The sequence below is a fragment of the Accipiter gentilis genome, chromosome 16 (assembly GCF_929443795.1).
Source record: "Accipiter gentilis chromosome 16, bAccGen1.1, whole genome shotgun sequence".
Lineage (NCBI taxonomy): Eukaryota > Metazoa > Chordata > Aves > Accipitriformes > Accipitridae > Astur > Astur gentilis.
In genome coordinates, this window is record NC_064895.1 from 23,354,992 (window position 1) to 23,375,389 (window position 20,398).

At 37.1% G+C, this 20,398-nt stretch overlaps 2 protein-coding genes across 7 annotated transcripts in view; one reads left to right on the forward strand and one right to left on the reverse strand.

The window, feature by feature from the left end:
* ITSN2 (intersectin 2) overlaps positions 1–20,398 on the reverse strand; it is an 86,612-nt gene that overhangs the window by 38,432 nt on the left and 27,782 nt on the right. For 5 of the 6 annotated variants that reach the window (XM_049818424.1, XM_049818426.1, XM_049818425.1 and 2 more), the window contains exons 3-16: positions 15,105–15,197; positions 13,339–13,402; positions 11,443–11,606; positions 9,927–10,124; positions 9,535–9,631; positions 7,766–7,908; positions 6,394–6,457; positions 4,416–4,553; positions 4,221–4,306; positions 2,982–3,244; positions 2,144–2,293; positions 1,773–1,913; positions 884–971; positions 140–279 (exon numbers count right to left, since the gene is read on the reverse strand). In XM_049818424.1, the coding sequence (XP_049674381.1) occupies positions 140–279; positions 884–971; positions 1,773–1,913; positions 2,144–2,293; positions 2,982–3,244; positions 4,221–4,306; positions 4,416–4,553; positions 6,394–6,457; positions 7,766–7,908; positions 9,535–9,631; positions 9,927–10,124; positions 11,443–11,606; positions 13,339–13,402; positions 15,105–15,197 (1,829 nt within the window). The remainder of the gene's footprint in view (positions 1–139; positions 280–883; positions 972–1,772; positions 1,914–2,143; positions 2,294–2,981; positions 3,245–4,220; positions 4,307–4,415; positions 4,554–6,393; positions 6,458–7,765; positions 7,909–9,534; positions 9,632–9,926; positions 10,125–11,442; positions 11,607–13,338; positions 13,403–15,104; positions 15,198–20,398) is intronic. The other variant, XM_049818428.1, reaches the window with a different exon arrangement.
* Positions 1–20,398, forward strand: part of TNFRSF21 (TNF receptor superfamily member 21) — a 1,117,265-nt gene that overhangs the window by 26,553 nt on the left and 1,070,314 nt on the right. The gene's annotated exons all lie outside the window — the stretch shown is intronic.

The window sequence follows — 20,398 nt, forward strand, 5'->3', positions numbered from 1 at the left end:
CGGTAATTCTTATTTGACATTGGAAGTTGGAGAAAGCTTTTTGGAAGCCTGGTAGAAGAGCCACCAATCTTTGACTGGATGGAGGAATAAAGATACTGCTTACTGGTGTAAGACTTAAGTATTTAGATAATGCATGTACCTTAAGCTGACTGTTAAACACATCCATTTCAGCAAGTTTAGAAGCAGTTTCTTTCTCAAGGGCATCTAGTTGTTCCTTAAGTCTTTGGCACAATTCTTCCTTTTCTAGGGATTTCTTGTGCACTGAACTGATTCCTGTACCTGCATAAGAAAAGACAAGTAATTTTACAAGGACTTCTTCTTTCACTCATTATTTTATTATTTTCCTAATATACACACATTCCCAATCTCCGTCCTCACAAAAATTCCTTGATTTACCTTCCTATTTGTATACAGCACAAAGAAATGGCCCCAACGCCTATCTGAGACATGCAGGCATTACATGTAATATATACAGAATAATTTGCAAGTTGTTTTTTCTAAGATCAGACCAATTCACAGCAAGCTTCTCTAGACAGGGACTTCTAGTGTGATTTGATGTAAAGACCAGTGTAAATTTTACATAAACGAACTCCCTTGAGTTTACTACAAAAAGACAGGGTGTAATAATATCTGTGGACTGTATAGTCTGTATAAATAAAGTTTCAAGCAAAATCTGTGCTCTCTCGCAAAAACGTGTTTGTTTGCTCCTTATTTAGAACATGAAGGAAATAATGGAATGCAGATAAAACAACGCTAAGATGGCACTAACTGAAGAGATACAAAAGTGAACATGCGATTAACATCTCTGTATCCTTCAGCCTATTTTAGAAGTGATGAAGAGCCAGCAATGCAAACAGAAGAGAATTAATTTGCAGACACTTACTCTGAGTGTTTTCAAGTTGAGCATTTTTAATTCTTTCACTTAACAACTGCTTTTCAGGAACTAAATAGATTAGTTTATTCTGATACTCCTGTAGATATTGAAGAGAACATAACAAATTTTTAATATTGTTTATAAACCAGTAAGTAAAAATGGGTGAATTTTCAAACATGACTTCAACTCATGTTAATGAAATGTGGATGTAAGTTATCATTATGAGGTAGGGGAAAAATTATTTCTATACTCTCAGTATAAATACTATTAAAATTTAATGCTTTTTGACCCAAAAACATTAACACAGCTGGAAAAAAATAATTAACAGACATGCTAAAAGTGTAAATATTATCATGAGAACATTTAAGTTGACTGCCCCAAGCCTAACAAACCAATAATTTTCTGTCACACACAGGAACATGAAAAGAAGTTTCCCTGACGTGCAAGAGAATTACATAAAAATATAGTAGAGGATAATTTATGGTAATCAATTGATTTGAAATAATTCATGTCTTGCTATTCAAAGAGAGAAAAAAAGAAAAAAAGAGCAGCAAGTAATTCAGCCCAAAGACCAACTTGCTCTGCATACAGGAAAACAGTCCTCAGAAAAACCTGAGTCTGGAGCCATAAAAGAATTCATTGTTAAAGAGAAGTCACTATTATCAGTTCACAAAAGAACAGATGAGGTATTAACAGCTGTCCTCATTCAACTATCAGCTTTTTGTAGTACCTATAATCATTTAACACCACAAATAAAACTAAAAACCTCTGCAATGTTGATGGCCTTGCCCATTTCCTCTTTCCACATCCTATGGGGATGTATTTATTATCAACAGCATTACAGAAACACAGAATAGGAAGTAAAGGAAAACTACAAGCTTAACAGAAAGTTTCAAACCTGAAGCTGTTGTTGTAGTTGCTTGACTTCCATGATTCCTTGGTCATATTTCTTATCTAAAGCCTCCAGTTCAGTTTTTCGAATTTGCTTTTTGCTTCGAATGTCTTCCAATCGGCCTGAGATTTGCTGATGTTTGTCCGTCTAGAAAGAAATCAAAGACAAATTATACCACACAGGGCAAAAATCGCTTCTCCGCTAAATCTGTGGGCAGATTAGCTCATGATCAATTCTTTAAAACAACCCAAAGTGTCTGCTTTAGATTTCTCATCCAACACAGAGTGAAACTCCTAGTGGGTCATTAATGTAGATTCTAAGATTTGCATACTTCAAAATACTGTATTTCAAGATGTGTAGTGAAATTTCTGTCTTACCAGGGCTTCTAATTCAAGATTAAGGCTCTTCTTTTTAGAGGTCAACTTGACTATTTCTTCTTGTTCCCTGTTACGTTGATTAAGAAGTTCTTGGCGACGAATTCTCTCCCATTCCAATCGTCGCTGGCGCTCAAGTTCTTGCTTTGCTGCCTGCAGAAAAGGTACATTACCTTAAATTACAACAGAGATGCAGAACTGAGAGACCATGATTTAATATAATGTGCTCTATCTCTAAGTAGCATAACAGGAACTCAACATAATGATTTTTGTAAAGTGCTCTTATACTTCAGCATCAAAGAATGGAGGAAGTGATCCTGTAAGATTCTTCATGCCATGCTCCTAACTCTGGATGAAGAAAAGCTACATAATTCAGACAGAAAGTCTGTTTAGCTTGGAATACTGCCCATAAATGAGCACATTGACTGATATTGCTCATAACCTTCTTTGAGTATTTCACAGAACTAGATAAAATATGCAAGTCTTATGCATGCGCTGAGACACCAAGTAGAAGCAAATGTGTCTCCAGTTCAACTGTCAAAATATTATCAGTTACGCATTCAGTACAATCTTGTATAAATCCAAGAAATCTGTCCAAGAAAATGTCATCTGTCCTATAAAGTATCTAAAAATCTTCAGCCTATACCAAGAGTTGATTAATTTATAACAGACACGATGTTTTCAGACAGAAATTATGTTCTATCTCCAAGACAACTTGCCAATAGCCATGTGAGGAGACAGAACCAAAGCCAGCACTCAAATCCTGAATGCTCTGTCAAGTGGATGCTGTATGCATGTACATATTCCTTAAAGCATTAAAAAATAATTTCAAGAAAACAACCTCCCGCCTTTCTATTTCTTTCCTCCTTTCTTCTTCCCTTTGTCTTTCCAACTCTCGTTGTCTCTCCAGCTGCCTTTCCATTTCGAGTTGTTTTTTCCGTTCCTGTTCCTGACGTTCCCTCTCTCTTCGCTCTTGTTCTTCTCTTTCTTTCTGAGCCTTACGTTCAGCCTCTCTCTGCTGCTGCTCCAACAGGACCTGACGGCGTTTTTCCAGCTCCATATTTCCTCTCTCATAGTTGGCTTTCCTTTTGTCCTCAAATGTCACTAAAATAAGGAAAGGTAGTTATTTCTGTCCTGTGCAAAACACTGCTCTCAAACAAGTACCTCAGTTATGCCACTAAAGATAGATACTTTATTTTTGGCAAGCTCAGGTTGTTGGGTCATGGATGATATAAGCATCTTGCATTTGTTAAATTATTATTTTTTTATTTTCCTTTAAATTTTCCTAAGTCTACTCCAATTGCAAAAAAAAAAAAAAGTTGTCATTCAAAACCGACCACGAAAATTGACTTGAATTTTAGCAGAAACATAAAAGAACAGCTTTTATAAGCTAGGAGACTATCTTCTGTTAAACAGATTTCCCAATGTGCAAGAAACATTAACACACAGAGAAAGAGCTTAGTTTTTAAGGGTGTTCCCTATATGAGCTCCTAGAATTAAAACCAGCAGAAAACAAAACAGGATCAAGCTCAATTATTACAATATAGGATAAAAAGAGATACAAAGGAATGGTTTAGGCTCCCAGCAAGCACTCTTACAAAAAGAGAGGCAAGTCATGTCTCGCAGCATGCATGTAAGAGACCTTTGCTGGTAGCATCAGGGAGTCAATAGTAGAATCTACGTTATGTGCAGATTGCATCTAGTTTTCAGAGAATTAAGCTACATTGGAACTCCTTGCTTTCAAAATGTCCAGAACAAAGTAATGCCAGGAACTGTCAACTGAAAAAAAATTTGCAGTAGCATGGCAGTATTTGGCCATGAAGGATTTCTTTTCCAAAATACATTCTTAATCAGCACACTTTTCCTTTCCTACAGCTAAAAATAGCCCCTATCTCTGCCTTCTCAATTCTGTTAGATGTAATACACTGACAACATCCACTTAACAACCTTTAACAAGTTAAAAGGGATCTAGCTCCTGAAATGAAGCTCCCTAGGGATTTGATTATGTCTTCCACTTTCTAAAGGTTTCAGTGTCCTTCAAAGACAGCCCTATACATTAAGAATGTGAACCCTATTTTACCTGGCTGTTTCTTCTGTGGCTCTTCCTCTTGCACAGGCTGGTAAGATGGCAGAGTTCCATTTATATTTTCAGTACATTTTCCACTCCTGGAGGGAAAAAAACCCCACCATTCTTAGAGAAATAAGACAGTTATTTTCTTTGTATAAAACACTTCCATTGAAAATATATTATGTTTCACTGCCCTCAGTGATATACCTGAAAGAAGGTGGTACCAGTTCAAGAGGCAGAGTTAGTGGCAGAGGTTGTCCAGCTTTGGCCATATCAGTTAGGTGCATGGCTAACACAAACTCATCAGCTTTCAGCTGTCCATCTCCATCAATATCAGCTAGTGACCTGCACAGTTTTAACAGCAATAATAATTAGAACCAAATATCACAATCACTCACAAATGACAGCTGAAACAATTTACTGTAAAAATAATTTTTAAAATAGAGAATTCCTGGGAGATGTTCTGGTAAAAATAATTACAATTAATAACATGAACAGTTGATGAAGGGAGATATTATTTTGTTTAATAATATACTGCTATTCAGATGTTTTTGTAAAATACAGCAAAAAGGACAGGAAAGGTTAAGAGACATCTCTTGATTTATTGTATCACCAAGAGAAGAGCTGGGAAGAGAATCCAGGACTGTTCTTAACAAGCTCAAAATGCTAGAAACCACTTTTTCCAATATTTTTAAAGCAAAAGAAAACATTATATAAAATTACATCAAATTCTACAACAGGAACCTTTGCATAGAAATCTTTTTTCCCCTTGTGTCTCCTCAACAGTGCAAGCAAGATGTGAGCTGCCCCAGAGTACCTTGCAATGGGTAGGAAAAGGATCACCTACCCCCTCTAAGGAGAAGGGAAACTACACAATCATATCGTTAGCCTACAAAATGCTTCCCACACAACCAGGGTGGTGGTGTGGGTGGGAAACCAGTGAAATGTTTCCAGAGATGCAGGCAAGAAACCAGGAACCTTTCTCAAAGAACTATCTATGTGGACACAATCATAAGAACGTGTCCTTAGACTGCATGTAAGTGAAATGCTTAATAAAATAACTGCTTGATAAAAAAAAGTCAGTTAAAAAACCCAGCTACCTAAAACCAAAAGGGAAACAACAAAACAAACAAAAATACCCCATCACCCACACACACACCACAGTGAAAAACAAAAGCAGGAGATGATGAAACAAGATTTTTATTATGTTCAAAGACCAGGACTATTCACACATAACAGTTTCATTATTACAGTAATCACCATGAATATGGTACCCTGGTAGAAATATTTGTAATTTCTCACTTTGGACAGAACTGAAGTTTGGGCTCTTAATCCTCTACATGAGTACACAGACCTCTTCACATTGGCTACTGACATATTCAGGCTAGGCACCCAGGAGGAAAACAGTCACTATACACCTGCTTTATTTCCCCATACTCCACAGTGGAGGAATACAACCCAACACTCCCTTTTTTACCCTCACAGCATGCAACCAAACACGTTGAATGAATAATAAGGAATATTTCAGCTTGCTGCTGCTAGAGACAAACAAATAACTGCCCTGGGATAAAGACGAAGAAGAAAGGGACCTCAGAAAGAGATGCAAAGCACCAAGTCATTGTGAATTCTCTAGGGCCAGTATATTTTACATCTGATTTATGTCTGAAGGTGTAGTTCAAACTAACATATCTAGCAGGGCAGATTATTCAAGCCTTCAGACAACTATAACCATTTCCATCACCACAGTAAAAGCAAGTCTTAACAAATGTGTAATATGCAGATACCTTTATGGGAACTGCAGTAAAACTCTAAAAATCTAAGGGTTACTTTATTTTTAATCTTTCTCTATATTTTAAAACTAACAAGCTTGATGTCAGAATCCTACTTTTAAAATGAACAAATCCTTATCTCAGCTAAACTAGTGCATCACTGAATCAGAAATTGAAATTAATATCTGTACTATTATATGGACTTTAACACACACTAAAGAGTGAAAAAATGAACTGTATTATGTCAAGGTGTCTTTTGAAAATGTAGTAATGAACAAACTCATTTAAGAAGTAGCTTAGTTTCAGTTTATGATTTTAGATCTATGGTGTCCCTTCATCATTTCTTATTAAATAAAGTATATTTCCTCTCTTAACACCATAAATGTGCTGAATTCATAATCAGTAACTAAACTTACCAAATAGTAGCTAGCTGAGTCTGTGAAAGGTTTGATTGCAGAAGGGCATTCCTTGCTTGAAATCCTTAGTGAAAAAGATTTTAGTAAAAATACTTTGAACAAAGACTCACATGTAGCAAAAAAATAGGTCATGAACTGGGGCATGTTTATTTTTAATATTATCTAATCCATTTTCATCAGTGGCTGAGAGTTGGCTTTACTTCTCAGCTTAACAACAGGCATTACAACCTGAACACAATAAAGATGTTAAGTATTTTTGTGTAGTTTTTTTTCACTCGGAGCACCTAACAGAAAAACTGACATGAAGAATGGATATTTATGGTAATCCCCACAGTTGTTATGAAAGCACAGCTGACTGTCTACCTAAAGCTTGAGCTAGCATGCTGGAAAGCTGCCAGCTTTCCTTTGATAGCACAGAACTGTATACTCCAGGCAGGTCGATGAAACCTTCAGCCCAAAATCAACTGAAGAAGATGAAAAGCATTGAGTCCCTTTCTTGAAAGGGAGAACTAGCCTCCTTTTTTGTAGGCTAGGAAACTGAGGCAGAGGCTTGGCAAGTGCTTATTGAAAATGGGAAACAGAGTCAGATACAGACATACATACTGACTTTACATATACTAACTGTTTGACCAGCACTCTACTCGCTGCATTACAGTGAGTAATCCAGTTTTATAAGAACTTTCATAAAACTCTTACTAACTTTGTGTGAAGTCTTTCGAAACCACCATAATGCCATGGCACAGCACAAACGTCACTGAAAATCGACAAGGAATGACTTCCTTAAATTACTTTTGAAAAATTCCCATCAATGGCTGCAGTGTCTTTCCTGAATTGTTTTCTTTGAAAAGATAAAGCCCAAATATCTAAGCAATTACAAATACATATGCATAGCAGCACATGGCACAAAAATGGTCTTGAGATGTCCCCCAGTTTACAAGTCATAAGAAAGAGTTTCAGTCCAAAGAGTGACGTTTAGAGAATGACTGCTGACTTGATGGAGCTAACTTCCCCAGCCTTATGGTTCTCAGGCTCTTCTAGTTAGATCCCACTACTGCCACTCTTCTCTTCTTCCCCTTGACTGCTGCTGCTGTAGCTTCCCCAATCTACCCGGGGAGACTGCTGCCTCCTCAGGCCCCTCCAGGTCTAACACAGAGCCCAGGCCAATAAACCGATAGATATTTCCATTTCTCAGCTGACTGGAACCAGTAACCGAAACTCATTCTCTCCTGCATAGGTCTGAATGTCAACAATTTCTTCTTTTATTTCATATGGAAGTCAAATCCCAAACTTGGATTCCACCCCTCAGCCTGCAACATTCCAGAGGCAGAAAACACTGATGGTTTTCCCCCTCCATAGCAAATGCCATACTCACCTGATAAATAGCCACTCATACTTTTATCAAGACTGTTAAATTTCTGTCTGTATTTTAATCTGGAGGACTGAGGAACTGCCCAGTCTGAGGATGCAATCTTTGGTGAATTACCAGCTAGTGAAGCACTAGAGGAAGAATTTGAACTGTAATACAATGAGAGAGAGAGAGAGAGAGAGAGAGAAAGAACTCAAAGTTACTTGGCTTAATAATAAACAGGTACTGGAACAGAAGATATGTAATATCTTCTGGTAACATGAAACAACTTCCACAAAGTTTTTCCTCTGCTAACTTGCTACAAATATTTATCACTAATAAGGAATTTTATTGTGAAAGTAAGGACACATATCTAAAATGAAACTCTTGAATTCAAGATCCTGTTTGCTTGGTATCTCAGACACTTGCGCCACACTCAGTCCACCACTGCAACGTTAATACTATGGGACACCATAGAAAAACTTCTCAACTTTCACAAGAATGTTTACAAGGGCTGTGAAGCATTGGGCAATGTCTAAGTAACTTTAAGAGGTATACAAATGAATAACCATGAGCATATAAATTTATCTGAAAAACTCACAACTAAAATCAACTTCTAAAGCTGCTAAAGCCATTATATTCCATCTCTACCTATTCTTTTTATTAGTGACAATGACAGGCTGAATGGAGTTTTTCCAACTCATTCAGTTTCTGCAGAATAGCACTTGATGGAGCATTTAGTTACACCTATAAAACTTCCACCTGCAACTCCCAGCATTTTCATAGTGTCTCATCTTTGAAGATCAGACAAAACCAGGTGCATCCACCCTGCCTTGTTTAAGGTAATCCCCTACTCTGCCAAGTAAAAAACTATTTGCAGTGTTATCCACGGCAATAAAGAATGCTGATATAAACAAAGCCTTTGGGACATGATGCTGGATAGACATCCTTTGCATGGAATTAGGTAATATGATGGTGAAAATGCTGTCAACCGTAACACTGAAGAAGAGCTACTTTGCAACACTACAACACCAGCAAAAGAAAGCTTTCTAATTAAAAAAGAAGAAAAAAACCATAAGATGATCTCAGGCACACACGATGCCTACAATCAACTTATTGAACATCTGCTAGTATCAGGTGTCTGTCTGTATGAGGAGTCCAAAGTTAGACACGCGTTCATTCTAGGTGCCTTGTATCAGCAGCAAAGAGGTGCAGGTACTTCTGAGTCACCTTCTGGAACTGAGCTGGGGCTGTGATGCTCTCTGGATTGTCATTTGGGAGACTGTTCCCTGGATGCCCACTTGATAGATAAGCCTAGTCCCTCACTTTGAATATGGCAAAGCTCTAAAATCAGTGAAACACAGCAGCTGATTACAAGGATTCATAATCTTCTATTATTCATAAATCAAATTCACACATAAATATTTATAACAAATACTATCCTTACATGCCTGCTAATTTCATGGTGCCCTCTATAACGAATGAGCACACCAATCCATAAACATTGCTTTTAAAACCACTTGGTAAGTTTCACTTCTACTTCCTAATGAGGTACTTTCCCTTCTTTTTGGCACCACTTTCTCTCATTTGAACTCCTCACCTACTTTGGATAGTTTTGTCAGATTTACTGAAAATATTATTTATTGTGCCTATCAAAACAGTTTTCAGACTTGGTAGGTCATACTAAATAGACTAATTTTTAATGAATATACTTTGAAAATAGAAATGCTCTGTAAGTTTTGGAAGATATACTACTTAAGTTTAAGATATAACCATTTTAAACTTAACTTTCATACCTGCTAGATCCTAAGTCGATTAGTGACTGTGCCTTCTGTATACTAGTACCACCAAACCCTCCTGCCATGGGACCTAAAGAACCAGTATGAGGCAGCGCTGAAACAGACAAACAAACAAAAAAACAAAACAAAAAACTGTAAAGAAACTGGGTATAACGTAATGCTTTCTAATAAACACTCAAGACTTTGAGAGAAGTAAAAAAAGCTAATCAGTGCCTTGTTGTTAAGATTAACTAGTTAGAACTGATTGACAAATGTGAACTTTGGAAAAAATGTAGTAGTTGTTTTGTTTTTTTAACTTGCATGCAAGAATTAGCATTCCTGTCTGGAATTAGCCAGAGAAAATAGGATTCACAATTCCGAAAGCAAGTACTGGACTGTACTATACTTACTTGAAGAGAAAGGTATGGACAAAGGCTGCAGAAGGCTGGATGTTCCATTTGGCAACGAGGAGGTACTGACAGAAGGCACCAGGGGAGCAGAGATAACCAAAGGAGGAATGGAAGTCATGGAGGTCAGAGACATGGGAGCTAATGGTGTGATCGTAGACATAGACGTTGGCATGGACAGATTTGGCATACTACCCATTCCTAGAGCAAAATCGAACAATTCATGATTTAATATTGCAGAGGCTCCAGCAAGAAATTGGGTCCATTATGCTAGGGAGAAAATACATAAAGCAACCTGTGTCCAGAGATACAATGAGTTAAAATAGATGCCTGTGTGTAATATTTACTTCTTCTCTAAAGTTTAGACAAGACAGCTCATAGAAAAAAAATATACTGAAGAACATGAACTAAAAAAATAAATTAAAAAATCCTTACAAGCAATTCATTCTCAAGGTAGGTTTAGCTAGTATTTCACCAAAGAATAAGATCTAGTTTTCTATAATTGCAGTTATAACTAGTTCTTCAAGAAGCCTTTCCATGTCTGAGACAGAATTACAATGCAACTCAAAAGTTGTGACAATCCCCTACAGGGAGAAGCTGATACTGTTTCTGAATCAAGTTTCTTGCGAGTGTCAGCCTTAGAAGAATCCATAGGGGTGAAAAGTCCATACTTTGGGACCCATGCCTAGCAAATGGTTTCTTTAAGGCAGTTGCCTAAAGCAAATAAGGGCACTTGAATTACTGGCTGAATCTCATGGAAGACAACAGCATGCAGATGAGATGATGGAAGGTTAATAGGAATTAATTGTATGCCAACCATAGCTATCTATAAATGCATACACTTGTATGCAAACACACAAGATTTTGTGATGGGCAGACATTTTAAATTGTGTATGTAATTAATATATGCATGTTTATTTAATTTCAGCATAGAAGTATGCACTAATTTTGTAATCCAGCTGAAGTCATTACATATATTTTGTTCCACAAAACAACAACACAGCAACAGGCATGCACTGAATCCCAAAACACCATCAGAAAGGAAAAAAAAGTTTAAATAATTCTATTCAATTGATCATATAACCAACACAGACAACCTGATTAATTTTGAAAAAATATTTTAAAATAAGTGTTCTACCAAAACTTTGATCTTTACTATGTTTAACTTTACAAACCCCAAATACAAACAGGAGAATGAGTAGGAGGGAGACAAAAAAAGACCACCAGTACGAGATGACAGCCTGAGAGTCAAATGACAGATGTGAATGGCCTTCTTGCACCTCGTCAAAATTCAACAGAAGGTTTTCCTTTATTATTAAGTGTCTTCAAAGAATGAAATTATAAAAAATGTCAAGAAAGTGACTTTGTGAATTTACTAAATCAGAATATCCTTGGGTCTTTTTCACTGATTCACTCAACTGTCATGGTCAGATTAATGCTTGTATTTGGCTGCAATTAACTGTGGTTTTCTACCTCCGAAAACTAAGTATATTCATATATATTATATATTCATAAGTACCAAAGCGAGCTGACATTAGCGGCGAAAATACTGGAGTTTGTTTCATGACAGGAGGGAGAACCGCAGGCAAGTGCTGTCCTTGCAATTTCAGCTTGATGAGTTTCATGGCTATAGAGAACTCCTGTTGATCCATTTTTCCATCTTTGTTCAGGTCCGATAGCGTCCTTACAAACAAAATAAAATAAAATTAGAAAAGCCCACAAGGAAGAAATGCAAATTTAACTTTTTCACTTAACGAGAAGCTTTTCTATCAGATTTATTTAGTGGTTTTGTACAAGAAAACAAGAAACTTATTGCAACCATTTATAGATTTTCTACTTTTGACAACATTCAAACCCTCAGAAGTTGGAGAAGTTTGACTACCCCCTTGGTAGTCTTCTGCAGAGTTTAGTTTTAAAATTGCTATATATATATTCAATACTTAACACCTGAGAAAGTAGGAAGACACTAGGAAAAGCAGTAGTCTCCTGCACAGTGGATATACTTGTTGCCTCTGCTGCATGCCTCTGCTAGGCTTTTTTCTATGCTACTAGCCAGACTAATTATTTTAAATTAATGTCTGGTAATGTAAGGAATTAATGCAAGAATCTGAAAATGGGAGGATGCAGAAACCTGCTAAAGGCACTATATACTACTATGAAAACTCCATTAATTCACAAACAGTGTTGTGGGTTTTTTTAAGCCCGACAGCCACACTATCTTTATTTGGAAAAGTGTCAAAGGAACTCAAACACAACAGGAAATATATGCAACAGTGCATACATAAACAGACAAAATTTCTGGTCAGACAGAAAATATGAAATCTTACTGGTACTTAAATATGCGAGGATCAGGCACATGAATGTAAATATAATTAGGAGGAAAAAAAAAAGTCAGCCTTAATATTAAGCTACATTTTCAATTTCATTCTGTTACTATTCAGTATAAAACTCCAAGGCCCTACACAAAAATTTCTTTAAATCTCTTTTCTAGGCACTTTAAGTGTCTGAAGAAGAAATTAACTTTGCATTTAGTTAGTTTCTTTAATATTCTTTCACAAGTGAGTTCTTAATTATTATGAGCCTCCACTCCGCGTCTTTTAGCATATGTACACCTTGATAACAACCAAGTATCCCAAAAGGAACGCAGTATTCTAGTGAAGACCGAGGAGTTACAAAGAAAAAAAAAATGTCTGTTTCAAGTGTCGCAATCATCACATATCTGCTGCAAAGAGCAGCACTTCTTCCAGTTCCCGTATTACAGCATTGGTTGGTATCTTACAGTGTATTACAACTGTGTTATAACATTTTCTGTGGCTTTAGATTTTTTTTCTCCATCTTCTTTCAGTGTATTTTCCACTCCCAATTTAGTAGCATATAATTTTCCCACACTTAATCTTATTGCCATTTTTTAGTGGTTACTAGTATTTCAAACATCATTCAATTTGGTATCTCCAGCAATTCATTAACCCATTATTTACCTCTTTTTCCATATTTTTATTTAAAGTGTTATTTTTTACCTCTTTTTCCATATTATTATTTAAAATATAAAGACAAGGCTTAACAATTACCTTTGTGGCAATCCAACAGGCACTTCCCTCTATGAAAGCCTTGCAATTTATCATCATTTTTTGTTTCAAGCACTTACTATAGTTTAAAAAGGCTGTGTTCAATATCATCCAATTTGAATTAACATCATAAGAAAGATTTTAAAAGATACTTTTTAATTAAGTGTTGGTACACATATGGGCTCAATCCTTCCTCTAAATTTAAGAAAATTAAAATGATGATTCAGACAACACTCCTACTTTGACTGCTGAAAGCCTGTTTGAGACAACACAACATACTAAAGGTAGTATTTGAATGCTATGTATCTCCTATCTTAAAAAAAGAAAAAAAAAAGTAAATAATACCTTACCATATTTCAGCAAGGATTGAAGCTGGTAGACCTGATTGCAAAAAAAAGGTACGTGCTTGATCACCTGTGATAAACAAGAAAGACAGACAGACTTTTACACTAGAGGATAGTTTTTCAGAAGACCTCAGCACTCTCTTATGGGACCAGATTTTCAAAAGGAACCAGCATGCTAGATGCCAAGCTTTCCAGTTTTGTACCACCTAACTCCTGCCCTGGTGACTGCAATCATCAGATACTCGTATTCTGTAATACTGAATCCCTGCTCTGAGAAGTGATTTCAAATAGCTATAAAAAGCTTTAACAGGTCACAAATAACAGCTGCCAACAGTTTAACAGATGCAAGATTTAAAGAAGTAAAAATGTCTGAAAATTTGGTCCTTACCCAATTACTTTTACAGGAAAGGATGTGCATGCTACTTCTTTCCTTCTCCTTCATTCGATCTAACTTTATCCAGTACTGCCTCTCTAGAAAAACTGGAAAAATTTCATGTCCTAGCTAATATCCCATTCCGTCACAGAACATCCGCTATTTCAGTATTTTGGGAAGGGAACGGGAACTGTTGTGCAATCCCATATCAAGTTCCACATCAATTGGTACTGGCCGTGCTGTTAAACGAACTTGTAATAAAACACAGGTAGTGGTGTTTATGCTTACCTATGAGTGAATTACAGGTGCTTAAAGCTAAGACTTCCAAGTTACTCTTTCAGCTTTCTTCCTTTGTATTCATACGTAGCCTTTCATTTCAAGCACTAGCCAAATAAATAATGAAGTCTACAGATGTACGTGCAGGTAAGAGCCCAGATGTGGCCTAAAGGTAGTCAAGTCCCTGGGACTGCATACTTTTCAGCTGGTGGTAAAGTAAACACCAGCCTCCCAGAGCTGTTTGGCCAAAGCACGAGTTACCTACCACTTAGCCAGAAGATGTGCATGTTCCAAACAGACAACTTCCCCACTCTTTCCTCAGTCTTTTTTGGACCAAAATGAGGAAAAGCAGGGGCAGTGGAGTCACCACATAGGTAGTTAGGAGAGTAGGAGAGATTGGGGCTGGTCTAGTGCCCACCTGCACACAAAGAATGGGGCACTCTTAAATTAAGTCATCTTTGCCAGTGAAATCGAGCCTTTTCTTGATGTCACAAGAAGATTCTTAAATTTAAAACCTGCAAATTCTGGGGTCCGCAGCAACATGACCCAATTGTTTCAGAGGAGAAGCACCTGAACGCAACTGGAACTGACAGCAGGCCATTGCAAAATGCCATTAGCCTATCCAGAACTTGCTGAAGGCCCAAGGGGTAATAAATTTCGAGCGGTCATTAACAAGGACAAGCTGTCAGCATCTCTCTCCCTGCCTCCTCCCCGAAACAAAGATATCTAACAGCACAGTATTCTCTAACACTGTTCAGACAGAGGAGAGCCACTTCTGGTGTCTCTGGCGTCACTTGCCACAATAGCTACTGTTAAGTGCTCCTTGGCAGCCTCCCAACTAAGCACAGATTTCGCCTGATACTCTTTGGTTTTTGAAACTAGACAGAATGACAGCACACAACCACTAGCTGCAGAAGTGACAGGGTTAATAAAAGAGCGTTCCTGTGCCAGACTTTAGCCCAAAGCTTGTAGAAGTTTAATAATAACACATGGCTGTTTGCCCAAACAGTATGGTTATTAGTCACAACAAAGGGCGAGAAATAGGATGCAGTTTTCAAACTGTTTTACAAAGACACTTATGCGCACACATAAGTTAACATGTAATGCAGAATCTCAGACCGACCTGTAATGTAGCCTCCTGTGGGTTTAAGGCTATCAAACTGCTTGTCATGCTTGGCCCGCTCTTCAGAGGTGATGGCCCATATGTTTGGGCCTCCTAAAAAAAAAAACCAAAACAAAAAAACCATTGAATAAAGCACGTCACTTGCAAAATAAAAGCTTGGCTTCTCAAGAGACAAAGTCAGATCTAGACACACCCAGCTCCTACCAGTTTGGCAAGGACGTTACGAAACACAAACCTGCTTCCCAGATGTGCAAGCGCTAGCTGAGACAATTCCTCAGCTAGATTGCTTTACACTCGCTTTCAAACAAGGTCTGTCGGCCTCCAAAGCTGGTGCAAAGCGGTTTCCTGTTGCTGCGGATTGTGTGCAGCCAGGCAGGATGCACGCTGCTCACCGTACCCTGCGTGAACCAAATACTCCTCTGGTTCACCGATAAACAAATGGCGTTCAATGTCGCTTAAAGGTTCTCGTACAGAGGGCTAACACCGTACTGCTGCGAAAAAGGCTCATGCTTCATCTTGCCAATACTCTAAAAAAAATAATTGGGACTGCTAACAAAAATATGTTGGTTTTGTCTGACAAAATAGTAACATTCCAGGTTGTTTTGTGGGGTTTTTTTTAAACAGCATACAATTTCAATTTACCATTTTTCAATGCTTAAAAAAAAAAAAAAAAAAAGTATAAAATATTACAGCCTCAAAGTAACAAAGAGAAATTGCAGGGAATAATCATATTTACAGAGCTGTGCTGATATACCAGGTAGAAACAGAGTGACTTTCAGAAAAACTCCTACCTGTCTAAAGGTCAGGGTGTGCATCCTTTGCAGGAAAAGCAGTTTGCCAGAAATAATTGGGTTTGTGTTTGTTTTTTAAGTAGGAGGACGTTTTAGTTGGGAAGTTCTTGACAAATATCTAATTTTTCAAATCAATGAATGCAAGAATTAGCCAAAATTCTGAATGGAAACCCCCAAAACAGCATGAAAAGGTTATTACTTTAAAAACCCTGACCTTTAAAAATACATTCTATTGAGCATTACTACTTCCAAAGAACTGTTAAATCGGTTCTTCAAGTATTTGTATTGCTCACTAGAAGACAGCCAAGGGAATAATAAACCTTCAAATAAGATATTAAAAAGTTGCTTTAAAAACCACAGCACTTTTAAAGAAAGTTACTATAAAATGCTTCCTCTTTTCCTACATAAACTGACTTTCAAAGCTTTGAATCTACAAAAATTCAACAGGTTTTTTCAGTTTTTCAGAGAATAATGACAAAGCAAAGGGACTGCAAGCTGATGTACATGCCAATATAGACACATTAGTGATGTTAATCATCTCTCATCTGTGTTTATCCATATATGCAAACACATTTTCCAAAAAGACTTAATGTCTCCTCTTAAGAAGCTCCTGTTAAGACTGTCATTCTCCTCACGTGTACAAATTTAATTCTTCACTCATGCTGCTTAATAGGGAAATAAAAATAGTTTAAAAACTAAACCGAAACAAAACAGAAACTCACTGGGGATATGTATGACAGAAAGACTGGGAGAGCATTGGGTACACCCTCTATGCACCTGAATTTGGAGTTTTGTTTCCCTCTCTTAAGGGTATACCTTTTTTTTTTTTTAGAGTGGCCTCAGTGAAAGGCTCTTCTTGCAGGCTGCATGCAAAACTGCACTTCAAGAACCCTCCCCTTCTTTCTTCTGATTAAATGAGTCTAAATGAATCTAGATTATATACTGATAATAAATCTAAAGAGATCTAAATCAGATCTAAATCTAGTAATTGATAGGCAGTGTGAGTATTGCTGTAATACACAAATGAGGACAACTTACATCCAATAGCAAAAATTAAGAGCAGCACTTGAATCTTTTTAAAATGTTAATTTTAAGATATGAATGGGAAGTGCATAATGTGGTTAATGCTTATAAAAATTATCTGGACAAAATAAAGAAGTCCTCCTAAAGCTGTCAGCAGCAACTTCATTTATGGAAAATGAAATATTAGCAACATCACATTTTCCTTATATAAAATACCGTGTTTTGATCATCTTTTGAAGCAGGTAGCTACAACACTCCTCAGCTTTTTATAATCAATGACAGGAAGATTAAGACCACCACAATATATTCACATGTCAGTGGCTGCAAAGTGCTAAAAATACAGTAACAATTCCTTGACCGGAGTTACCGCCACCACCATAGTTTCTCTCAAGAATCCAATTTACATTGTAAGGGAACTTCTGTTTAAACATACAGTGAAATGCACTATTTCCTATTTATATGTCACAAAGTAAGCAAGAAAATGGCAATCAATCTTGAAACTCTTCTAGTAGATTTCAGCAAAACATATCTTTGAATACAATCTGGTAAATTATGTTCCCTCTTCAACTATGAAATTTAAAGTTCTACATGGCATTGCCTCAAATGTGTTAAAATTTTGCAGTTCAACGAATCACCAGATTCACACCTGTAGCTGTATGACGGTTAACATCTCATTCAAGAAGTGTTTCAAGATCAGCATTCACTCTCCATTCTCATTTTTGCCTTCATAAACACTCCCCAAGAATCTCACTATTTTTTGCACACTAAATATTTTGCGCACTTTTGCTCAAAGGACCATGATTGCTGTTAGAATGGTTTATTCATTCCCAGACTAAACATGCAAAAGCATTTTTTCAGCAACCATCTCCATGACAGGTTTCTTGCAAGTATAAATTTCATTTAAGAAAGATATCTTTGGCTACAACCCACATTATTATAGCAACAAGTGCTTCTAGCACAGTCCTAGCAAGTCGGTGCAAGCAGCTACTGTCACAGCAAAGTAATAACTATGAACACACATGTTATCAAAGTACATAGTGTGAATGTTCCAGGAGAATTAATATATATCCTGAAAAGACCAACCTGCTAATAATTTATTTTCAAAGGTAAGAAGAATTTCAGATTTTCCCTATCCCTGAGGACAGCGACTGAAAATCTTTTTTTCTGGTGACTAATTCCATAAAGATATGCTCTCCACTGGGTTTTTTATAGGCATGGAAGAAAATAATGTAATAACTCTTAAAATTCAAAGCAGACCTCCTCCCTCATAATTTGACTGTTTTACTTAGAAGTAAATATATAAAAATATACATACTTTGTAAATATAAATTCAAAGAAATCATATTCAGTTCAGACAATTTTAGCCACATCTCTCTTAACACCTATGAACATTCAGTAATATCTTGAAATTTAAGATGTTTAAAAGGAGATATCACAGCCTCTTTTAATTTAGAAAGCTGAATCAAAATGTGTATTAAATTCCAACTAGAAATGGTTGGGGGGAGGGGGAGGGGCAGGGGAAGCAAAGTAGTACCCAAAGTCTTTCCAAAGCTGTGATTCCTTACAATCCAAGCCAAGAAAGTAATGTGGGCTTTTTTTAGCAGGAATTAGGATCTAGAGAACAATGTACCTTCAAGTCAGCACAGCTCTCCCAGTCTGATAGTGAGATTTTTTGTGCTTGTCTATAACTGAACAAAGTCCCAGAAAACTAAATTTTAACCTAACATCACTTAAGAGAGAGTGTCTGCCATTTTCAGCCTGAACTATAACAGGTCATTGTTTTATGAACACAGGTTAATAACCTTTGGACAATGAAATAATTTGTTTAAACGGAAAAAAATTTTAAGACCTCAGTACTTATAATAGGGATCCACAGTGTGGGCATTCAAGCCCCATCCAACATTTCTTATTTAAAGGATTCACTGTTTTTTCCAACTCCTACCGCAATATGCAAGAGAAACAAAATAAAGAGCATAGCACAAGAGGAGAGTTTAAAGCATTGCAAGTGCTTATTTTTAGCTTAACCAGGTGCTCATGCCTCTTTTGATGTTACCATTTGGTGATACAAATAACAAAAGAAAATCTATGTACAGAAAGTGTCATTTAAATTAAGATTCCTCAAAATACCAAGCACAAAGACCACATCGGTCTATCTGAAATTAACACTTTGAACAATGGGGATCACAAGGTCTTGGCAATTCCACAAAGCACGTCATGAAACCATTCTTCAAAGTAACTGCCATGATTACTTATAGTACAACTGAGACCATCACAATAAAGACTTACCACAGACAAAATTAGTTTGAAACTCAGTTCTCCTGTGCAATCACCATAAAAACATGCTACAATCCTCACAAATACTGTGGCTGCTTCCCAAAGCTACCACCAGTGGTAAAACTGACCACTCAGCGTCACTGCTGAGAAACATTACACTGCCTGGTTTACAAACAACCAAGTTTTGGACATGCTGAACTGTGACAAAGGGAAGACTACTCCTTTTCTTGGAAGGACAAAGCTGCAGGAAGGGTCAAACAGAAACATCTCCCATCCAAGACACATCATCTACACTTATCTAGCTTAGCTCAATTTTTTTTTGCACTAACACCTTCAATCCCAGGGCTGAGAAACATCTTGCCCATAAGCCAGATGCAGCTAAAAGGAACAATTAATTTTGCCCAGAGACATCATTGTTCTTCTTCCTTCCTCACAGCCCCAGCCCTTACTCATGGCAAGACATACACAAATCACAAAACCAAACTGCAGGCGTCTCCTCTTCACAAACACCTCTGATCACAGGATGGAGCAAGAGGCATGCATCTCCTTGATAGAGCAGTGGTGAACCTTTGGCTCTCCAGAGATTCTCAGCTGGCACCAAGTAGCAGTGAACTACAATACTTTTACAAATCAGTTCAGCATCAGAAATCAAAATACAGTTGCCACTACATGCTCTGGTTACTGGATGAAGCTAACACTGTATTTGACTACACTGCATTTTTAGGAATCAAAACTCAAGAAATGCTGAACCTGGGAGGCTTTCCCCACAAAGATTTTCCCCAGAATAGAGTAACTATTGCCTTCACTTACTTGCTTTTTCTGTTTATGAAAAAAAGGAACATATTTCTATATTAGTAACACTTTTGGAAGACAGACGTCAAACTATCTTTCTTTTCTAGAGAAGGTTGGTACTTTCAGAGAAGACTCTGGATAAACATCAGGACTAGAAAGTGTTCTTGAGATCCAACATGGGAAACCTGCACTCCAGGTCCAGAAGCGTCTCAGTGGATTCCTTATACCAGATCAGAAAACCAACAGAGAAAGCTCCTTTACTTGCCCACTCCACAGCTCTACAACACGTTCAAGAGTTCAAAGTTGCATGTGGATTCTACCCACATAGAAAGTCCGTATGGAATGACAAAGACCCAGACAAACAACCCGGTGGTAAACATCATTTTAATGTACCTTCAAGACTTCTCTAAAGAT